The sequence below is a fragment of the Saccostrea echinata genome, unplaced genomic scaffold (genome assembly GCF_033153115.1).
Source record: "Saccostrea echinata isolate AGI-Se365-2 ecotype Australia unplaced genomic scaffold, CSIRO_AGI_Sech_v1 ptg000013l, whole genome shotgun sequence".
In the NCBI taxonomy this organism is placed as follows: domain Eukaryota; kingdom Metazoa; phylum Mollusca; class Bivalvia; order Ostreida; family Ostreidae; genus Saccostrea; species Saccostrea echinata.
The window spans coordinates 5,220,752-5,239,321 of record NW_026889762.1 but is presented as its reverse complement, the minus strand read 5'-3'; the positions used below and the strand labels follow the sequence as shown (position 1 = coordinate 5,239,321).

The 18,570-nt window shown below is 34.7% G+C and overlaps 1 protein-coding gene and 1 pseudogene across 1 annotated transcript in view; one reads left to right on the top strand and one right to left on the bottom strand.

Moving 5' to 3' along the window:
* LOC133186386 (intermembrane lipid transfer protein VPS13A-like) overlaps positions 1-17,409 on the bottom strand; it is an 82,950-nt gene extending 65,541 nt beyond the window's left edge. The window contains exons 1-14 of the mRNA XM_061321643.1: positions 17,257-17,409; positions 15,809-15,937; positions 15,538-15,581; positions 15,205-15,225; positions 14,900-14,942; positions 14,604-14,798; positions 13,909-13,976; positions 13,421-13,579; positions 12,789-12,887; positions 12,523-12,580; positions 11,679-11,800; positions 8,897-9,078; positions 8,328-8,472; positions 6,680-6,833 (exon numbers count right to left, since the gene is read on the bottom strand). Coding sequence (XP_061177627.1) covers positions 6,680-6,833; positions 8,328-8,472; positions 8,897-9,078; positions 11,679-11,800; positions 12,523-12,580; positions 12,789-12,887; positions 13,421-13,579; positions 13,909-13,976; positions 14,604-14,798; positions 14,900-14,942; positions 15,205-15,225; positions 15,538-15,581; positions 15,809-15,905 — 1,387 coding nt within the window. The 5' untranslated portion in view covers positions 15,906-15,937; positions 17,257-17,409. The remainder of the gene's footprint in view (positions 1-6,679; positions 6,834-8,327; positions 8,473-8,896; positions 9,079-11,678; positions 11,801-12,522; positions 12,581-12,788; positions 12,888-13,420; positions 13,580-13,908; positions 13,977-14,603; positions 14,799-14,899; positions 14,943-15,204; positions 15,226-15,537; positions 15,582-15,808; positions 15,938-17,256) is intronic.
* Positions 1,002-2,706, top strand: LOC133186376 (uncharacterized; annotated as a pseudogene).
* Positions 17,410-18,570: the final 1,161 nt, after the last annotated feature.

The window sequence follows — 18,570 nt, the reverse complement described above, 5'->3', positions numbered from 1 at the left end:
CCCTGAGGCCAGAACCCCTGATTCTGGGGCCATGAATTTCACAATTTCGGAAGAGGCATTCTTGCTCATCATAACTATGTACTTAGTTACTTTAATTAATACCCAGGAGCACAGGAGAAGATTTTCAAAGAATTAATGCATTTTCACTATATAATCAATAGAGCCCCGCCCTAACACCAGAACTCATGACCCTGGGACCATGAATTTCACAATTTTGGAAGAGGCAATCTTGCTCTTCATAACTATGTACTTAGTTACTTTATTTAATACCCAGGAGCACAGAAGAAGATTTTCAAAGAAATAATGCACTTTCACTATATGATCTATATAGACCCACCCTGGGGCCAGAACCCCTGACTCTGGGGCCATGAATTTCACAATTTTGGTAGAGGGCTCAATGCTTGTTACAATGATGCCAACAGTTTGACTGCTTGATGTCCTGGAGTAAAGAAGAAGATTTTTAAAGATTGCATTATTGTTGGTGGTTTTAGCCCCACCCCTCAGGCCCCAGGGGGGCAGGGACCATGAAATTCACAATATTTGTTCCCCTTCACCCATAGATGCTATATGCCAAATTTGGTTGAAATTGGTTAAGCGGTTTCAGAGAAGAAGCTAAAAATGTTCAAATATTAACACACGATGCATGACGCACGCCCACAGACGAGAACGGATAGCAATAGGTCACCTGAGTGACTCAGGTGACCTAAAAACAGATAAAATGTTTAAGTGTGTCAATTTAATATCAAAGTTTATGTAAGCTTGGTACAAGATGGTTTTCCCAATGATAAAAAAAAATCACATGATTTGTTTTATTTCGACTGATCAAATAGTCTTAGATCACTGCAGCCATAGCTTCATGTTCATGCAGTCACAGATACGATAGATTTATCAGGTAAAAATCTCATTTCATTCTTCTTTTGTTTTTACCCAATTTTATACAGTGTATGCTTTTTAAAATTGTATTATTTGATTATTAATTAAGTAATGATAATTAAATTTTACAGCAGTTTCAAGACTCTGATAATATGGACCCCAGATTTTGTGCCCAGGACATCCTTAGATGTGACCTCTGTGAAGACAGAGTTGTACAAATGTACTGTAACTTATGTCCCATGAATCTGTGTAATGGTTGTGTTGGGGAACAAATCTCTGATGTCTCTAAAAAGCATGATGTGGTTCCTTTTGCTTTAAGAAGATCTATGCTTGTGTACCCTCAATGTTCAACTCATTCTGAAGAGCACTGTGAAATGCACTGTGAAGATTGCAACATTCCAGCATGTCCCAAATGTGTTATATCTAATACACATAAGAGACACCATTTCAAAAGTCTAAAGGATCTAATGAACTCCAAGAAAGAAAGTATTGAAAAGGAAAGAAAAAGACTGAAGGAAACAGTTAAGTCAACATTTGAAGATATTGTTACCGACACTGAAACCCAGCAAGCCGAAATAGACAGAAAGTACAAGAAACTTACATCAGAGGTCACAAAACATGGAGAAGAATGGCACAGAGAAATTGACATAGTTATACAGAAAAACAAGGAAGAAATCAACAAGATGAGAAATCAACATAGAGATGCCCTCAATAAATATCTACATGATACAAAGAAACTTGTTGCTGATGTCAAACAGTCTATATTAGAAACTGAAGACATTTTACAATCAAGAGAAGTAATTAGATCACTTTCCTACAAGATCAAATCAGATAAATTCCCCAAACTTCCATCCAAACTGAGAGTTAGGTTTCCTGTGTTTACTGGGAATAATAATCAAGATCAATGTTGTCAATTATTTGGTTCTATTTCACCATTATCAATTACAACAGAAAAACATGGCTACACAATGAAGACACCAGAAGCTGTATCCTGTCCTCCAGTCAAACCACTGCTTGATAAACCAGAGCTCATCACCAACATAGACACTGGGTATAAATCACTATACGGTGTTACCTGTCTCAGTGATGAAGAAATCTGGACACATGGAGGAGACAAATTCACGAAACTCTACAACCTCCAGGGCAAACTTAGTCTACTGAAATCAATCCAAACCAAGTCAGGGAAAAAACCATTTGACATATCAGTGACAAGGAGTGGAGATCTAGTTTATACTGACCCTGATACAAGAACTGTAAACATAGTGAAGAATAAATAGATACAGGAAGTGATCAGACTACAGGGGTGGATACCTAACGGTGTCTGTAGTACCCCCTCTGGTGACCTCCTGGTTACCATGGACAGTGATGATTATAAACAATCAAAAATTGTCCGTTACTCTGGCTCCACAGAGAAACAAACCATTCAGTTTGATAGCAAAGGTAAAACTCTGTATTCATCTGGTTACAATAGTAAATACATCAGTGAGAACAGGAACCTGGATATCTGTGTAGCTGACAAAAGAGCCAGAGCAGTAGTGGTGGTTAATCAGGCAGGAAAACTCCGATTTAGATACACTGGTCATCCCTCTACTAACAAGGTATCATTTAATCCACTTGGCATCACAACAGACAGCCAGAATCAAATCCTGACATCAGACTTTACCAACAACTGTATCCACACCCTAGATCAGGACGGACAGTTCCTCCGTTATATTGATAACTGTGATCTACAGTATCCATATGGTTTATGTGTAGACACCAGAGACAACCTCTTTGTGGCTGAGTTCATCAGTGGTAAAGTGAACAAAATGAAATACATGTAAACAATGTGTGCTGAAATTTTATATTTTAATTGAGATAAGAGTTACCAGATGTTGTTGTAATTTGTTGTTGTTGATGTTCTTTTTCTTTTTTCACATTGTTATTAAAATTGATTTTTATTAAATAATATTCTGGCTATATTATATATTGTTTTTCATCTACATTAATTTAAACAAATTTTATAGAGTATTTCCATCAAGAATAACATTGCTATAGAATACAACAGTCAGCAATAATAATTATATATAATAGTATAATGATTTGGTTGTACTAGATCTACAGCGTCGTGCCAAAAGTATTCGCGGAAAATGGCGGTCGTGGTCTAAGAGTTGTTGCCCTTCGTACAGAAAAATGAATGTTATGACGTTAATACTGAATGAAAGTTAATTTTGAGACGATCCCCGAAATCAGTATAAATTTCAGGATGTATGACGCATAAAAGATCGTCTGCTAGAGTAAATTGTTTCGTCATATTTGAACGTAAACAAAGATGGGTCGAAAGTCTAAAGAATTGTCACCGGACAAGAAAGAAGTGATTATAAAATTAAAAACATAGGTAATCAAAGATTACTAAGCTCACCTCGACGAATGTAATCTATAAGTAAGGCAAATCTCACATCATAATTTTTTCCTAGTTAGTGTACATCCATCAATATTAGATTCAAAATCCAAAACAAGTCTGGAAGTGTCCATATCTAGATACATCATCATCCATGCTAATTTGGTTAAAATATGGCTAAAATTCACTCATGTGGAAAATCTAGGTCAGATCCAGAATCCGAAGCAGGTTAGTTAGTGTCCATCCCTAGATGCATTCTCCATGCAAGTTTGATCCAGGTAAGGCTTATAATTACTTGTGAATGGACCTGCTCCAAAAACTTTAACCTGTTCAATCATCTGGAAAATCTAGGTCAGATCCAGCATCCGAAGCAAGTGTGGTAGTGTCCATCCCTAGATGCATCAACCATGCAAGTTTGGTCCAGGTAGGGCTTATAGTTACTTGGGAATGGACCTGCTCCAACAACTTTAACCTGGTCAATCCTCTGGAAAATCTAGGTCAGATCCAGCATCCGAAGCAAGTGTGGTAGTGTTCATCCCTAGATGCATCATCCACGCAAGTTTTGTCCAGGTAGGGCTTATAGTTACTTGTGAATGGACCTGCTCCAAAAACTTTAACCTGTTCAATCATCTGGAAAATCTAGGTCAGATCCAGCATCCGAAGCAAGTGTGGTAGTGTCCATCCCTAGATGCATCATCCATGCAAGTTTGGTCCAGGTAGGGCTTATAGTTACTTGGGAATGGACCTGCTCCAACAACTTTAACCTGGTCAATCCTCTGGAAAATCTAGGTCAGATCCAGCATCCGAAGCAAGTGTGGTAGTGTCCATCCCTAGATGCATCATCCACGCAAGTTTTGTCCAGATAGGGCTTATAGTTACTTGGGAATGGACCTGCTCCAAAAACTTTAACCTGGTCAATCAACTGGAAAATCTAGGTCAGATCCAGCATCCGAAGCAAGAGTGAAAGTGTCCATCCCTAGATGCATCATCCATGCAAGTTTGGTCCAGGTAGGGCCTATAGTTACTTGGGAATGGACCTGCTCCAAAAACTTTAACCTGATCACTCATCTGGAAAATCTAGGTCAGATCCAGCATCCGAAGCAAGTGTGGTAGTGTCCATCCCTAGATGCATCAACCATGCAAGTTTGGTCCAGGTAGGGCTTATAGTTACTTGGGAATGGACCTGCTCCAACAACTTTAACCTGGTCAATCCTCTGGAAAATCTAGGTCAGATCCAGCATCCGAAGCAAGTGTGGTAGTGTCCATCCCTAGATGCATTATCCATGTAAGTTTGGTCCAGGTAGGGCTTATAGTTACTTGGGAATGGGACTTGCTCCTAAAACTTTAACCGGGACGCCGACGCTAACGCCGACGCCAACGCCGGGGGTATAGCATAAGCTCATCTCGACTTCGTCGAGGTGAGCTAAAAAGATGGATTAAAGATTAGTGAGATTTCTACTTGCAGGTCTGTTATCAAGACTTTTCAGGAACGGGGTAGCCTGTTGAAGGCTAAAAGAAGTGGCCGTCCGAAAAAACTGTCCTGTCGTGGTGAAGCCAGGTTACTTCGGTTGGTGAAGCGGAGCAGAGGAAAGGTACTAAAAGATGTAACAACCGAATTTAATGTTGGAAATGGTTTAAATCAAGTCAGTAGGAGGACTGTGCAACGGATTTTGCATAAAAATCAGATTTATAGGAGAGTTGTTAGGAAACGTATGGTGGTGAAAGAGGTCAACCGAAAAAAGAGACTTACATGGTGCCTACAAAAACGGAGATTAACTGTAAACCAGTATTGGAGAAACATTATCTTCAGTGATGAGTCGCAAATCGTACTTGGTCAAAATAATAGGGTCTACGTGTGGCGATCTGCCCATGAAGCTTACAGACCGGAGTACATGTTTGCAGAATGCAAGCCCAAAGTTTCAGTTATGATCTGGGGGTGTATTACCTGGTATGGGCCTGGAACTCTGTGTAAGGTAAACGGCAATATAAATTCTGAGAAATACATTTCAATATTGGATGAACAACTGTGGCCTGTAATTGCCCGTCATTTCCCAGACAATTCCTACATATTCCAGGATGACAATGCCCCCGTGCATCGAGCCCGTGTCATAGAGAGATATAAACATGAAAACAACATCCGTGGAATGATTTGGCCAGCCCAATCACCAGACATCAATACTATCAAAAATTGTTGGCATCGGGTGAAGAGAAGTTTACAAAATCAGGCCGATGAAATATCTAACCCAGATCAGCTGTTTGAAGCTATTCTCGATATTTGGCAGAATCTCTCGGTAGATTACATTAAAAACCTTTATCAATCCCTACCACGAAGAATTCTTGCTTGCATTCGGTCCAAAGGACACCTCACAAAGTACTAAAGGTATGTGTATTTTCTTATTGTGTTGAAAACGGCAAGTTTATTATGCTAAGCGAGATAACTCTCAATTGACGTCCGCCATTTTCCGCGAATACTTTTGGCACGACGCTGTATATGCTGAAATAGAAGTCAGAGTTTGACACATGGTGTACAAGCCTCAACCTGATTTAATATTAGGGATGCGTGATTTTATTGGTATACCGGTAAATCATGATTTTTTTATTGCATGATACGTATCGTGATATGGAGACTAAAATACAGGTATTTGGTACATGATTATAAATTCCAGAAACAATTCATTTATTTCTTTGATCTATTAAATAAAACTTACAGGAAGTCTAAAAAATGTTGAACTACAGCATCCAAACATGCTTTATATGATATAAATAAAAATTAAAAAAGTGAAGTTATGTTTTTACAGCGTTACTGTAAGAAAAATTAGAGAAATTCATTTGAAATTGTAGGAAAAATTCGTGTAGGAACATCACAATATTATCATAATATTTTGGGGAAAAATCATGATATATCACAATAAGAAATTTTGCCGATATCCATCCCTAAAAAATATTACTGTAAAATCACGTAGTTATTTTCATGAGGTCAAATTTTCATGGTTTGAGGAAAAAAATCTTCATTTATGGGGATTTAATTTCATGGTTGAAGACGTTATGAAGTGTTTTAAATTAAAATTTAACATTTTGTGGAGACCATGTACTGTATATACATGTACAGGTAAGCAGAATTTCATCAAAGATTCAATTTTGGCATTATTAGCGAGGCTTTTGAGATCACAAAATTTAAAAATCACTTATAATTTATTCTGTATTGATGGTTATAGCCATCATTTTTGACATTATAAAATTGCAATTACTTCTCACAAAAAATATATAGATTTACTTATATTTGAGGATAAAGCACTAAATATGGGTCTCTCTAAAAATTCCACTCAATACATACAGCATCAGTTTCACAACAAAAAACAACCACATTCACCCATCCCCATGAAAAATTAGTGATTTCACAGAACAATACCAATTTCAAAGTTGTACCTTCTGTGGTGAGGTCATCAAGAGATTCCTCCTCTTCCTCTGTCCCTCCCCAGAACCAGCTGAACCATCCTCCCCCAGCTTTTTTCTTCTCCTCTTGTTTCCTCTTCAGTTCTTCTTTCCTTCTTCTTTCTCTTTCTCCTGTTTCTTCTTTAAACTGAATTTTAGAGAAAAATATTTATTTTGACAACTACAAGATCTGTTTGTGTAACACAATTTCCCTCGATGTAATAAAGTCCTAATTGACCATAAATACTGATGTTTTATTCTTGGCTTAGATATTTTGAAATAATACCATTAAAAAGGCAAGAATGAAATTTTCGCAAGCAGACTGCCTCATGTTTTTACATGAAAATAAAGTTCTCGCAAATAAAATGTGGTTTACTGTACAGTATATTACATGACAGCAGCTATTGTAGATTCCTAAATATACGCGAGGAATAAATTATTGCGTAATTACGTGAGGAGCACCGCTCATGAAATAAAATTACTCGCTTTTATTTTATGGTGCTTTAATGTATGTAAAATCTCTAGATAAATCAACCAATCGCGAATTATTGTTCCCGTGATTTGACGTCACTGGGCCATTTCGCGATATTAAGCACTCGCGTAAAATAAGGAATCTACAGTAACCTAGACCCTAAGTGCCAAATATACAGTAAAACACACTTATAGGGAATACACTTATAAAGAATTGATGCTTATAATGAAGTGCTTTTTTATTCAAATATATTGTACACTTATTGGATAAAACAAATTAGGCTAATAACGAAGCAAAATTGCAAAATCCCTGGCACTTCGTTATAAGCATGTTTTACCGTTTAGCTCAGTTCAACTAGCCAAATTTTGGGTGCAAATACTTTTGTAAAAATTATTTTTCAGAATAGAGTTAAGCAAAGACTAGCAATGTCGATGTGAAGTGGTAACCAAGATGGCCATTTTTGATTTTGAAATTGTACTGAATATCAAATATTTATGCTAGTCTAGCTAACAAATCATTCAAGGTCTTAGCTTTATAGAAGCTACAATGCCTAATACTGACCTTCTATTAAGCTTTACAAATAAAGCATACATTATAAAACATAACAGGTTATGAAGTTTTCTGTTTTTACAGGAAAAGTAAATGCATGTTGCATATCCTTACTGAACAATTTGAATGATTCAATTAGATATCATAACACTATGAAAAGGCTCTATACACATGTAAAAAGCAATTTTCCAAATCTAAAAAAATCAGACTTTCCTTCAGAAAAGTGCTACATCTAAGTGCAATGCTACATAGCCAGTTTCTCGACCTTCAGTTGAACCTTGACCTTACTAAATCATGGACCCATCACTTAACTTTTGCCTTGTTTTTTGACTTGATTAATAGACATAGTCATGTTTCCTTGCTTTTAATGTGACCTTTGAACTTTATTATTGTAGTTTTAGTATCACAATTAGGCTTTTACCATGCTTTAGGGTTGACCTATACAAAAAATTACCTTGACCTCATTCAGGACCTTTTGACCTTGACATTGCGATTTTCATACTACATTACCCTTTGCCCAATTTACGTGAAAATAGGATACCAATTTTTTTCTTAAAAACATCAAACTTCTTCTTGACTTATTTTGAATACTTTACCCTTATCATTCTTTGGTCAATTTACCTTGAGCCTAGCCTCCGTCCTGGCCCTTAGAATGTTGGTGACATCCATTGATTTTTCTAGTTGTTCAACCTTCTGTTTAATTCTCTGGTCTTTAGGAGATTCCAGGTGTTGCTTGTACACCTGCCAGTATTTTACATAGTCTTGCCTACAATTATTTAAAAAGAAAATTCATTTTTCATCAATACCAATATGGCGTTGGAATATTGGGCAAAAATAAAGAAACTATATAGTTTTATATCTGATATAATCTTCAAACAAAAGGAGATTCAAGTGTATAGACTTAACAGATTTATCTTATAATTCAAATCTTGAAATTTTACATTTCTCACAAAACCATTCTGATTTTGAAGACCTTTACAACTGTTACATTCCAACACAGATTCCTATTTCTTTTCAGTATTTTTACACATAACATTCACTGTAACAGTAATAAACATTTTCGCAAAAATTTTATTCCCAATAACTTAACATAATATTATCAACCTAACAATATTTCTTTTAATGGTTTAACTTGAAAAATATACAGTACACCCTTAAGTGTAGACCAGTAAGACACAGACAAGACTCACTTGTACTTGACTATCTGAGGCCACATGTAAGGTTTAATGTTAAACTCTACGACTGAATCATAAGCATATCTCCACCAGGACTTGGGGTTCTTCTTAACAGATACTGTGGGGCGAAATTTCCTGTACCGCCGATTCACTTCCAACCTTTTGGAAAATTCCAGCCATCTTGTGACACTCAAATACTGCAAGGTCAGAGTATATGCTTGCTAAATATCACCTTTATGAGCAATTTTATTTTAATCCATTGAGAAATTTATCTTTATTTCATATAAGTATCTTTCATTGAAAAAATAATAAATAAATACAGGTATGTCACTGGAGGAGCTCAATTTGACAAAAATGAAATACTTAATTAAGGCATGTTTGAGTATTTGCATTTTCCACAGAATCAAAAGTTTACTATGAGAGTTTTTTTTCCTTAATCACATATATACAGATATCTCAATCTACAGCCAACATAACAGTTTACTGTATTGCTTTATGAGTTAGTTTTTGAGAGATTGATTTTGTTCTATCGGACATACCTGTTTGTGTGATGGGACATACCTGGTTGTGTGATGGGACATACCTGTTTGTGTGACAGGACATACCTGATTGTGTGAAGGGACAAACCTGTTTGTGTGACAGGACATACCTGTTTGTGTGAAGGGACATACCTGTTTGTGTGACAGGACATTCCTTTTTGAGTGATGGGACATACCTGATTGTGTGAAGGGACAAACCTGTTTGTGTGACAGGACATACCTGTTTGTGTGATGGGATATACAGTCCCTGAAACGTTCTACTTTCCCATTTTTCCGTTCGCTCACCGTTCGTTCACCATTCGTTCAGCGTGCGTTCACCGTTCGCTCACCGTGCGTTCACCGTTCGCTCTCCGTTCACAGTCTTGCGTTCTGCGTTCACCGTGCGCTCGCGTTCACCGTTCACAAAGCGTTCACCGTTCGCTCTCCGTTCGTTCACTTTGCGTTCACCTTTGCGTTCAGCGTTCACTTATCGTTCAGTCTTCAGTGTCATTCGGAACTCCGAAGTGAAAGGACTTATCTTTTTTGGAAGTAAGGATTTACGGGATTTCAAATTTAATAATTCACATATCGTTTTTAAAGGATCATTATTTTATTGGAATAAATTATCTACAATATGCTTTATTATTATTATTATTCTAACTTAGCTGTTTGGTTATTATTTAAATTACTCTGGAAAATAAATGTTGTTATAAGTATGTACCTATGTAGAACGATGCTGAAAAATTAAATTTAAATACGGGCAATATAGGGGTATTTTAAATTCGCCAGGGAGTATGTTTCAAATTCGTTCGAAGTGTTTATGCCAAATGTATTTTAATTATTTATTTACTGGAAAAATTGGAATCAGATCTAGAAATGATAAAACATGTAAAACTTCTTGGAAATACTACAGTGTAGCACCTCGCCTTTGGTGTGACGAAACTTTCACACCTGGCTGAACAGTGTCGAATGATTTTGATTGACAGGACAAGCACGTGGACTTCGTGTGAACTTGAAGCAGGAAAATAAAAACCGATTATGACTGTCAAACAAAGTGAATTTGTTGATAAATAAAAAAAGGTTACTTTCACTGCCTGAGATATTTAGATAAAAATTAAGAGTTTTCGTTTATACAGGTACATGTACATGTATTTGTGAAAAGGGGGGCTAATACATAATCTCTCTCTCTCTCTCTCTCTCTCTCTCTCTCTCATTTGTCCGTTTAATCAAAACTATAACACGTATTACTTAAATACCAAGTTCTGAAATTTTAATCTATAACAAATAATATGAATGCTTCTTTGTATCACCTTGTCCGAGTATAATCACGTGGAATTGTTTATAGATACATGTAGAAGTCTGCTGAATAAATCATCATTAAAAAAATGAAAAGACACATAAATATATTATTGCATTAATTTTTTCTAAATATGAGGGTATACATGCAATACGTCCACAGACTAGCAAAATATTTTTTTTATTTTTTTTCTCATTATTTCACACGGAAATGCCTTGACACGGAAATACATGTATGGTTGTTACAACCCTTGTTATTCGTTCTATAAGTCAGTAATGTACTCTTCGAAAATCATTATTTGTAATGGTTTTATATATCAAATGAGAATAAACATATTTATTTTACAACTAGAATGATTTTATTTTTTGAACTACTGCGTTCGGTAACAATGACATGTTTTACAGCGATAAAAATCGTGTGATTAAACAGCGGAATTTAAACATCATACATATGTACAGAAAATATTGTAAGAAACTTAATTGATAGTTTTACTAAATGTGCATGTTTCATCTTTCTCAGGACAATTTTTGAATATTTATTTATTTTCCGCCTGACATTAGAATACAATAGAATAGATACAATGCATGGAAAAGATCAGAGGCATTCCGAATAAATCGTTCATCTTGCGTTCACCGTTCGTTCACCGTTCACTTTGCGCTCGCATTCGCGCTCCGTTCGCGTTCTGCGTTCGCTCACCGTTCAGCGTTCACCTACCGTTCACCAAGTTGCGTTCAGCGTTCACACATCGTTCACTCACCGTTCGCTCTGCGTTCGCTCACCGTTCGCTCTGCGTTCGCTCAGCGTTCGCTCACCGTTCAAGTGGGAAAGTAGAACGTTTCAGGGACTGTACCTGTTTGTGTGACAGGACATACCTGTTTGAGTGATGGGACATACCTGTTTGTGTGACAGGACATTCCTTTTTGAGTGATGGGACATACCTGTTTGTGTGACAGGACATACCTGTTTGTGTGATGGGACATACCTGTTTGTGTGACACCCTGGCTGTAGCATCCCCTATAGATAGTTGTATGTACAGCTTAGGCATCTTATAGTCATCCACATTATATAAAATCACCTTGGCCTCCGCAGTAAATGGAGTCAGTACTAAATAACCAAGAGGAAAAAAGAAAACATGTTTGAAAAAATGTTTATAGACAAAATTAAAATAGTACATATGCCTAGTAAGAACAGTAAAAACTTTGATAATTTTGATTCAATGAGACCAAGAGAAACCTTCAAGATATCCAAGAATATAAAATACTGAGTTAAAAATATATAAAAAGAAAATAATTCTGGTTGGGATTTTATCCTTTTTTGGCATGGTTGTTTGATACTGTGAACCAACATTTTTTTGCTTACCAGAAATATCAGCATTTTCTTTTTACCTTCTTTTACATGTGTAAGGGGAAAGGAGAAAAATGTGATGGACCAGTCCGGTATTTGAACCCGGCCCCCCGAATCTCCAGTCAGGTGCTCTACCAACTGATCTATATGGTCCCATCTATCAAATCTGTCATACCACCACATTCCTCCCTCCTTAAAGGTCTTTGGCCCCCCACACTTGCAAATATTTCTCACCACATATCATTTAATTCCTTGTGCATTTAAATAGAATTTTTCCTAATTGATTTTATGAAACTCAATTGTAGCAGATATATTTCAAACTGACAAAATGTATGTAAAAGATGTCACAAGTAATAGTTGGTAAACAGTATCGCAAAGTTTAACTGTATAAATACATGTACATGTAATAATATCTCTCCTGGCTTTTAAGAATTTCCTGCTAATGGCAAATTATACATTAATCATTAAGAAAATGGAATTACCTGAAGAAAATTTGTCTTTTGAAATCACCTTAGACCTGATGGATTGCTTCAATAAACTCTGTTGATAAAAATTTAAGAAAAGTGTTTATTATTCATTATTTAAACTAATCTAACATTTGGAAATGTATAAAATTACATTAATATATAATTAGCATTGAAACTGCTTTAAATTAAGATTTTTTAAATAATTACAAAAAAGTTACACAGAATTTAACATTCCACTGCACTTCCAATTACTCTTGAAAACTGAACAGTGAAACACTTACCTTCCAATCTCCCGACTGAACGAGATTTTTGCCTCCCACAAGATCACTACTGCTGACCCGTGAATTCCAATACAGGGAAAAATCCGACACCTTACCAAGCTGTAAAACAACAAATGTCATTACATACTCAGAAGTACAGGATTATCAAGAAGCTTAGAGATTATGTCTTTAGAAATATTTGACATCAATTTAATGAAATTCTTGGGGATTTAGCTATTTCAAGACAGATGTCACTCACGTTATTGAATCTATAGCAAAAAAATAATAGTGCTACCATTTATAGATGTACATGTTCAACATTTTAGTTTATATTGGTGGTAAACAATTTTATACATTGTACATGCCATCAAAAGATGGTTAAATAATTTAAAGAAACATTTTTATGTCATTGATCATATCAAACTTGTCTAGAAATTATGCATTCCAATACCAAACTTGTGTTTGATTTTTTTTAAATTAATAATACCAGTCTTGTGTAGGAATTCTGTGATGCTTAAGTTGTGTAGGATTTTTGCATTACCAACCTTATGTAGTATTTTTATAATATCAAACTTGTGTAAGATTTTTACAATACCAACCTTGTGTAAGATTTTTACAATACCAACCTTGTGTTGGATTTTTGCAATACCAACCTTGTGTAGGATTTTAGCAGTGCTGTCTAATTCCACCTCCTCCCATCTGTCATTTGTTGTAAATATGTAAAGCCCTCCCAGGATTCCCCCAGCAGCAAATGGGGTTCCGGGGTTTGAAACTGTATCCTCATATCTAATGTGTACATTACTAATTTTTATCTGAAGAAAGGAAATTCTTTTTATGTACATGACTATACATTAATTCAAAAAACATTTGGTTTCAACAAAAACACTTATAATTTTCTATCCACAAGGACTTGCACTATACAAATTATTTGTAATTTAATTTCTGCGCACGTCAGAATTGACCAACACTAAACATATTTGCTTGATGAAAACATTTCAATCACATATCATTTTTTAAAAAAAATACTGCATTTGAGTTCCAGATTTAACAATTACTGTATAATACAATAATGCAAACAGTAACATTGCAGAATTACAACCAAAATAAATTATGACTTCTTTCTTTAAATAACTGTACATACCTGAATGTTATTCAGAATGTATTTTCCAATCTTCTCAAACAGGCCAGGGTGTTTCTCTGCTTCCTTAGCTGCAAATAACAACAAATAAGACAACAATTTATTAATGATTGTTACATAAAGTTAACAAAATCTTAATAAATGACACAGTCCTGCAACTCTACATATATTCACAGACTTTCTGTAGGATTGAAAGATCTAGTGCCTTCAGAAAGGCCTGTTTGAGTTGACTATTTGAGAAATACTCACAGACTTTCTGTAGGACTGAAGGACCTAGAGCCTTGAGCAATGCCTGTCTCAGTTAACTATATTGTGGAATACTCACAGACTTTCTGTAGGACTGATGGATCCAATGCCTTGAGCAATGCCTGTTTGAGTTGAATATTTTGAGGAATACTCAGACTTTCTGTAGGACTGAAGGATCCAGTGCCTTGAGCATGGCTTATATAAGTTAAGTATTCTGAGTGATACTCACAGACTTTCTGTAGGACTGAAGGATACAGTGCCTTAAGCGTGGCCTGTTTGAGTTAACTGAGTGATACTCATAAACTTTCTATAGGACTGAAAAATTCAGTGCCTTGAGCATGGCCTGTTTGAGTTGACTATTGTGAATGATGCTCACAGACTTTCGAAAGGACTGAAGGATCCAGTGCCTTGAGCAAGGCCTGTTTGAGTTAACTATTCTGATTGATACTCACAGACTTTCTGCAGGACTGAAGGATCTAGTGCTTTGAGCATGGCCTGTTTGAGTTTGTGCTCCATCTCTTCCACTCTCTGTTTGTTGTAGGAATCCATGGTAACAGGGCTCAGTAGAATGTAGAGTCCGTCCAGCTCTAGACGGACCTCCGTCCCTCCAAACAAATTTCCCCATGGTATTGAGAGGCGAATGTAGTCTGTTACGGTTAATATTAAATAAATTTAGTGTCTATTTACAGAATTTTCACTTAATGTGACAAAAAAATAACTGTCATCAATATTTTATATTTAGCATTACCTAAGTGCCCTACTTTCACTTCAAATGCTTGTTCCTTGCCAAACTAAAAAGAAAAATTAAACACAAATCTTTTGTTGCACGAATAAATAAACTTAAACAAGCATTTATAGTTACCTTAAATTTTAAAAGCACTATATAGTTCAATTGCCATTTTATTATCAAGTCTGCTAATTAAATTCTCCTATGGTATTAATCCACATGAATATTTCTTGTTCTTAATTTTCATTAAGTTCAGGTACAAAGAAAAAGTGAATTATATTTGAAAAGATTTGCTACAAAGAAACTAAGCTATTTTTTAAGTATACCTGTAGTGTAAGGAAGTCCACCTAAGGTGAAAGAAATTACATAAAATTAAATTCAAGAAATTAATCAAAATTAATGTATTGATAAAATGAAGCAGCAATTTATTTATTCAACCTTTTTCTTGAGCATTTCATTTGACAGATTGAATTCTTTTCACAAAATAATTTACATTTCATTTTCATGATTATGTAACTTCAGAGTTAAAGCAGGTAGAAACCGATTTATTACCCACAGGATGATTTTGATGAAATCAAAATAGGGCAAGAGAAATGAACTTATGTATAAATATCACAGAAATGTACTGAAAGAAAAAATAGATATATTTCAATACTTACCACAGCCCTGGGCTTCAAAACCAAATCTTTTAGCTCCACATTACCTTAGAATAAATTAATTTTTATCCTTATTTAAGTGTGCATATTTACAGTATATAAATTTTTTCTAAATATCTTTTAACTAAAATCTTTGTTAAGATTTTCAATATGTACACTTATCATATCTTTTCAAAGCAGAACAAATGTTACAACTTAGGTTAAGAGAAGCTCAATTCTAAACTTAAAATATCTTTCAGAGAATGTTGGATCCACCTCTGTACGTATGACTTACCCCCTAACACACTATATTTCAGGTTATCCTGATTTATATTCTCCACAAACTCTCCAATGTACTCGTTAATTAAATTAACCAGTCGATCCTTAATCATGGCACTCTGCTAAGTTACACAACTGCTCTTCACTGAAACAAAATTTGCACATGTTAAAACCCATAATGTAATCAAGGTACTATGTCTGCGAAACAAAAGCCATTTCTATCTTTGACTTTCAACCCTTACACAAGACCTATAAATCTGCATAATGATATGAACATGATCTTCATCTAGGTCAAATTAAAAGTTTCTTTTTTTGCTACAATTTGGCCATGGGGAATTAAACAAACACTGAAATGCAACACAAGTTAAGGAAACATAGTTCTAAGCAATTGACCTTGTTAACATAGAAAAGTTGAGATATGGAAACATTGACAAAATAGACAAATACATGTAAACTGTAAGGCTAAAAAAATCTGTGTTTCCAGTAACATGACCGACCCTAATCTTACCCACTGACCCTACTATTTTTTCTTCCAAATTTGGATTCTGAACCCTACTTTTGTTTACTAGTACAATTTTCTCATAGTGCAGTCAATAAAATGCATGTCTGAGAGACTGTAAAAATAGGTCTAACTAAATTAGTGTTTTAAAGAATACACTTGATTTGTTGTGTATGTTCATTCATCTATGTGTATGTATATAATTATATGTATATATTATGACAAAAAAAAAACAGTGTATTGAATAATTCATTGATGCTTTCAAAAAATTAAAGTGAAAAAAAGTTATTGCCTACCTACTACCTTAATATATTTTGGCATGTGACTGGAAACACACATATTTTTTATTTGGCCTAATCATCAATATTTCCACAGGATCAATGCTAAATCCTAGTTTACCATTAAAGTTGGAACACTGCCATCTTTCTACATTTAGAAAATTGACACACTTTCAATGAGTCAATATAACCATGTTTACAGTATAACATCAACTCGAACCATATCAAGGGGACAAATAGTATCCTGCAGTAGCAAAATGATGTAAATTAGGTGCTGTGTAATTTCACAAACATGACAATTTTTTATGTTAATAAAATAGTTTGAGAGTGCTCCTACATTCCATACACTTTGATGAAAAATGAAGTCAAACCTGACTGATATATTTCCTTTACATGTATATACTCCATGAATTAGGATTTCTAAAAACTGATAACAGTGCTCCATATATTAAAATAGCAGCTGATGTCATTTCATATCATTTGGAACTTGTGCAATATTAAAACGCCTAGTATATTAATTATGCAATCATCAAAGTTTATCAGATTTTTTTTATCATAATCTGGCAAGTGTACAAATGTACCATGGTTACTTTCTTACTTTCACTTTACAAACATCACAGGAAAATCAATTTGGGTACAAATAATCTCACTGGTTTCAAATTATTTATTAACTGTACAGTATACCACACGTTTTTTTAGTTGTCATAAATTATAATTTATGCATTCTTGGTGGATCGCCAGTATTTGCAATATTGACTATCAACAAACACCTAAAAAGTCGTCTGTTGCAAGAAGGACAAGTGCAGAAAATTTATCCGCAATGCATAGAAAAGTCTACTGCGTTAAAATCTCAAAGTACAACAAAAAGAGACCTGTCAGCAAAACACACGTTCTCTCCGTCCAAGGAACAGCTGCAGTCATCTTCAGTTTATATAAAAATCAATGAGAGTCAGAGAGATTCTGATCGACAGTCGAAGTCAATTTTTAAACAAGTTGTACCCAGAATTAGTCGTTCTGTCAATTTGGTGGATATTTGACAAGTCGTACAATATGTTAAAAAAATAATTTTGTTAAAATCATTATAATTTATATAGACGATACATACAGGACGGTAGATCTAAGAGAAAAAATTTCATTACCAAATAATGAATCCAAAAAAAACAAATGCGTTTTCGATCGACTTCGCTCCCCACTTTTTTGTAATGGGCGGATCTAGAGGGGGTGGGATGTAAAAGTAACAAGAAATAACCTTGACCCCCCCCCCCCTTCCTCCCTGAAAATATGAACCCTTTAAAAACGGTCGTACGGAGAGTCAACTATTAGAAGAAAATTGGCTATTAGGAAAGTGTCGTCGTACCCCCCCCCCCCCTACACACGCACACGAAAAAGGGGTTTTCGGGTTTGATAAAAATGTTTATTCATTCATTCATTCAATCATTCATTCATTCATTCATTCATTCATTCCTTCCTTTATTTATTTATTTATTTATTTATTTATTTATTTATTTATTTATTTATTTATTTATTTATTTATTTATTTATTTATTTATTTATTTATTTATTTATTTATTTATTTATTTATTTCAATGTTTTTATTTTGGGGATTTTTTGAAAGATTTCATTTAATTAATTTGCTTCATAATAAATCTTTTGAGCAATCTAATTAGGTTCCTTGCAAACAAACTTTACACATTAGAATGATCAAAGACTGATATATCTGCTGCGAAATTATTCATGTAGTCATTGTTTTAAGACCTACGTGAAAAAATAAAAACTGCATTCAGAAACTTTTTAAGTTTGATAATTAAAAATAGTCAAAATACCTGAACAAAACATTTGCATGTATTTCTCCAGACCTTTTCTTGGGTAAATTCAAAATTTTGCGTCTGATTATAGGTTTTAACATGAAACACAATGGCGGGGGTGAAAATATTTAATTATGTATGATTTTCATACATTTTTTTTAAGTTTTAGCCTTACAATGTATATTTAGTATTACAA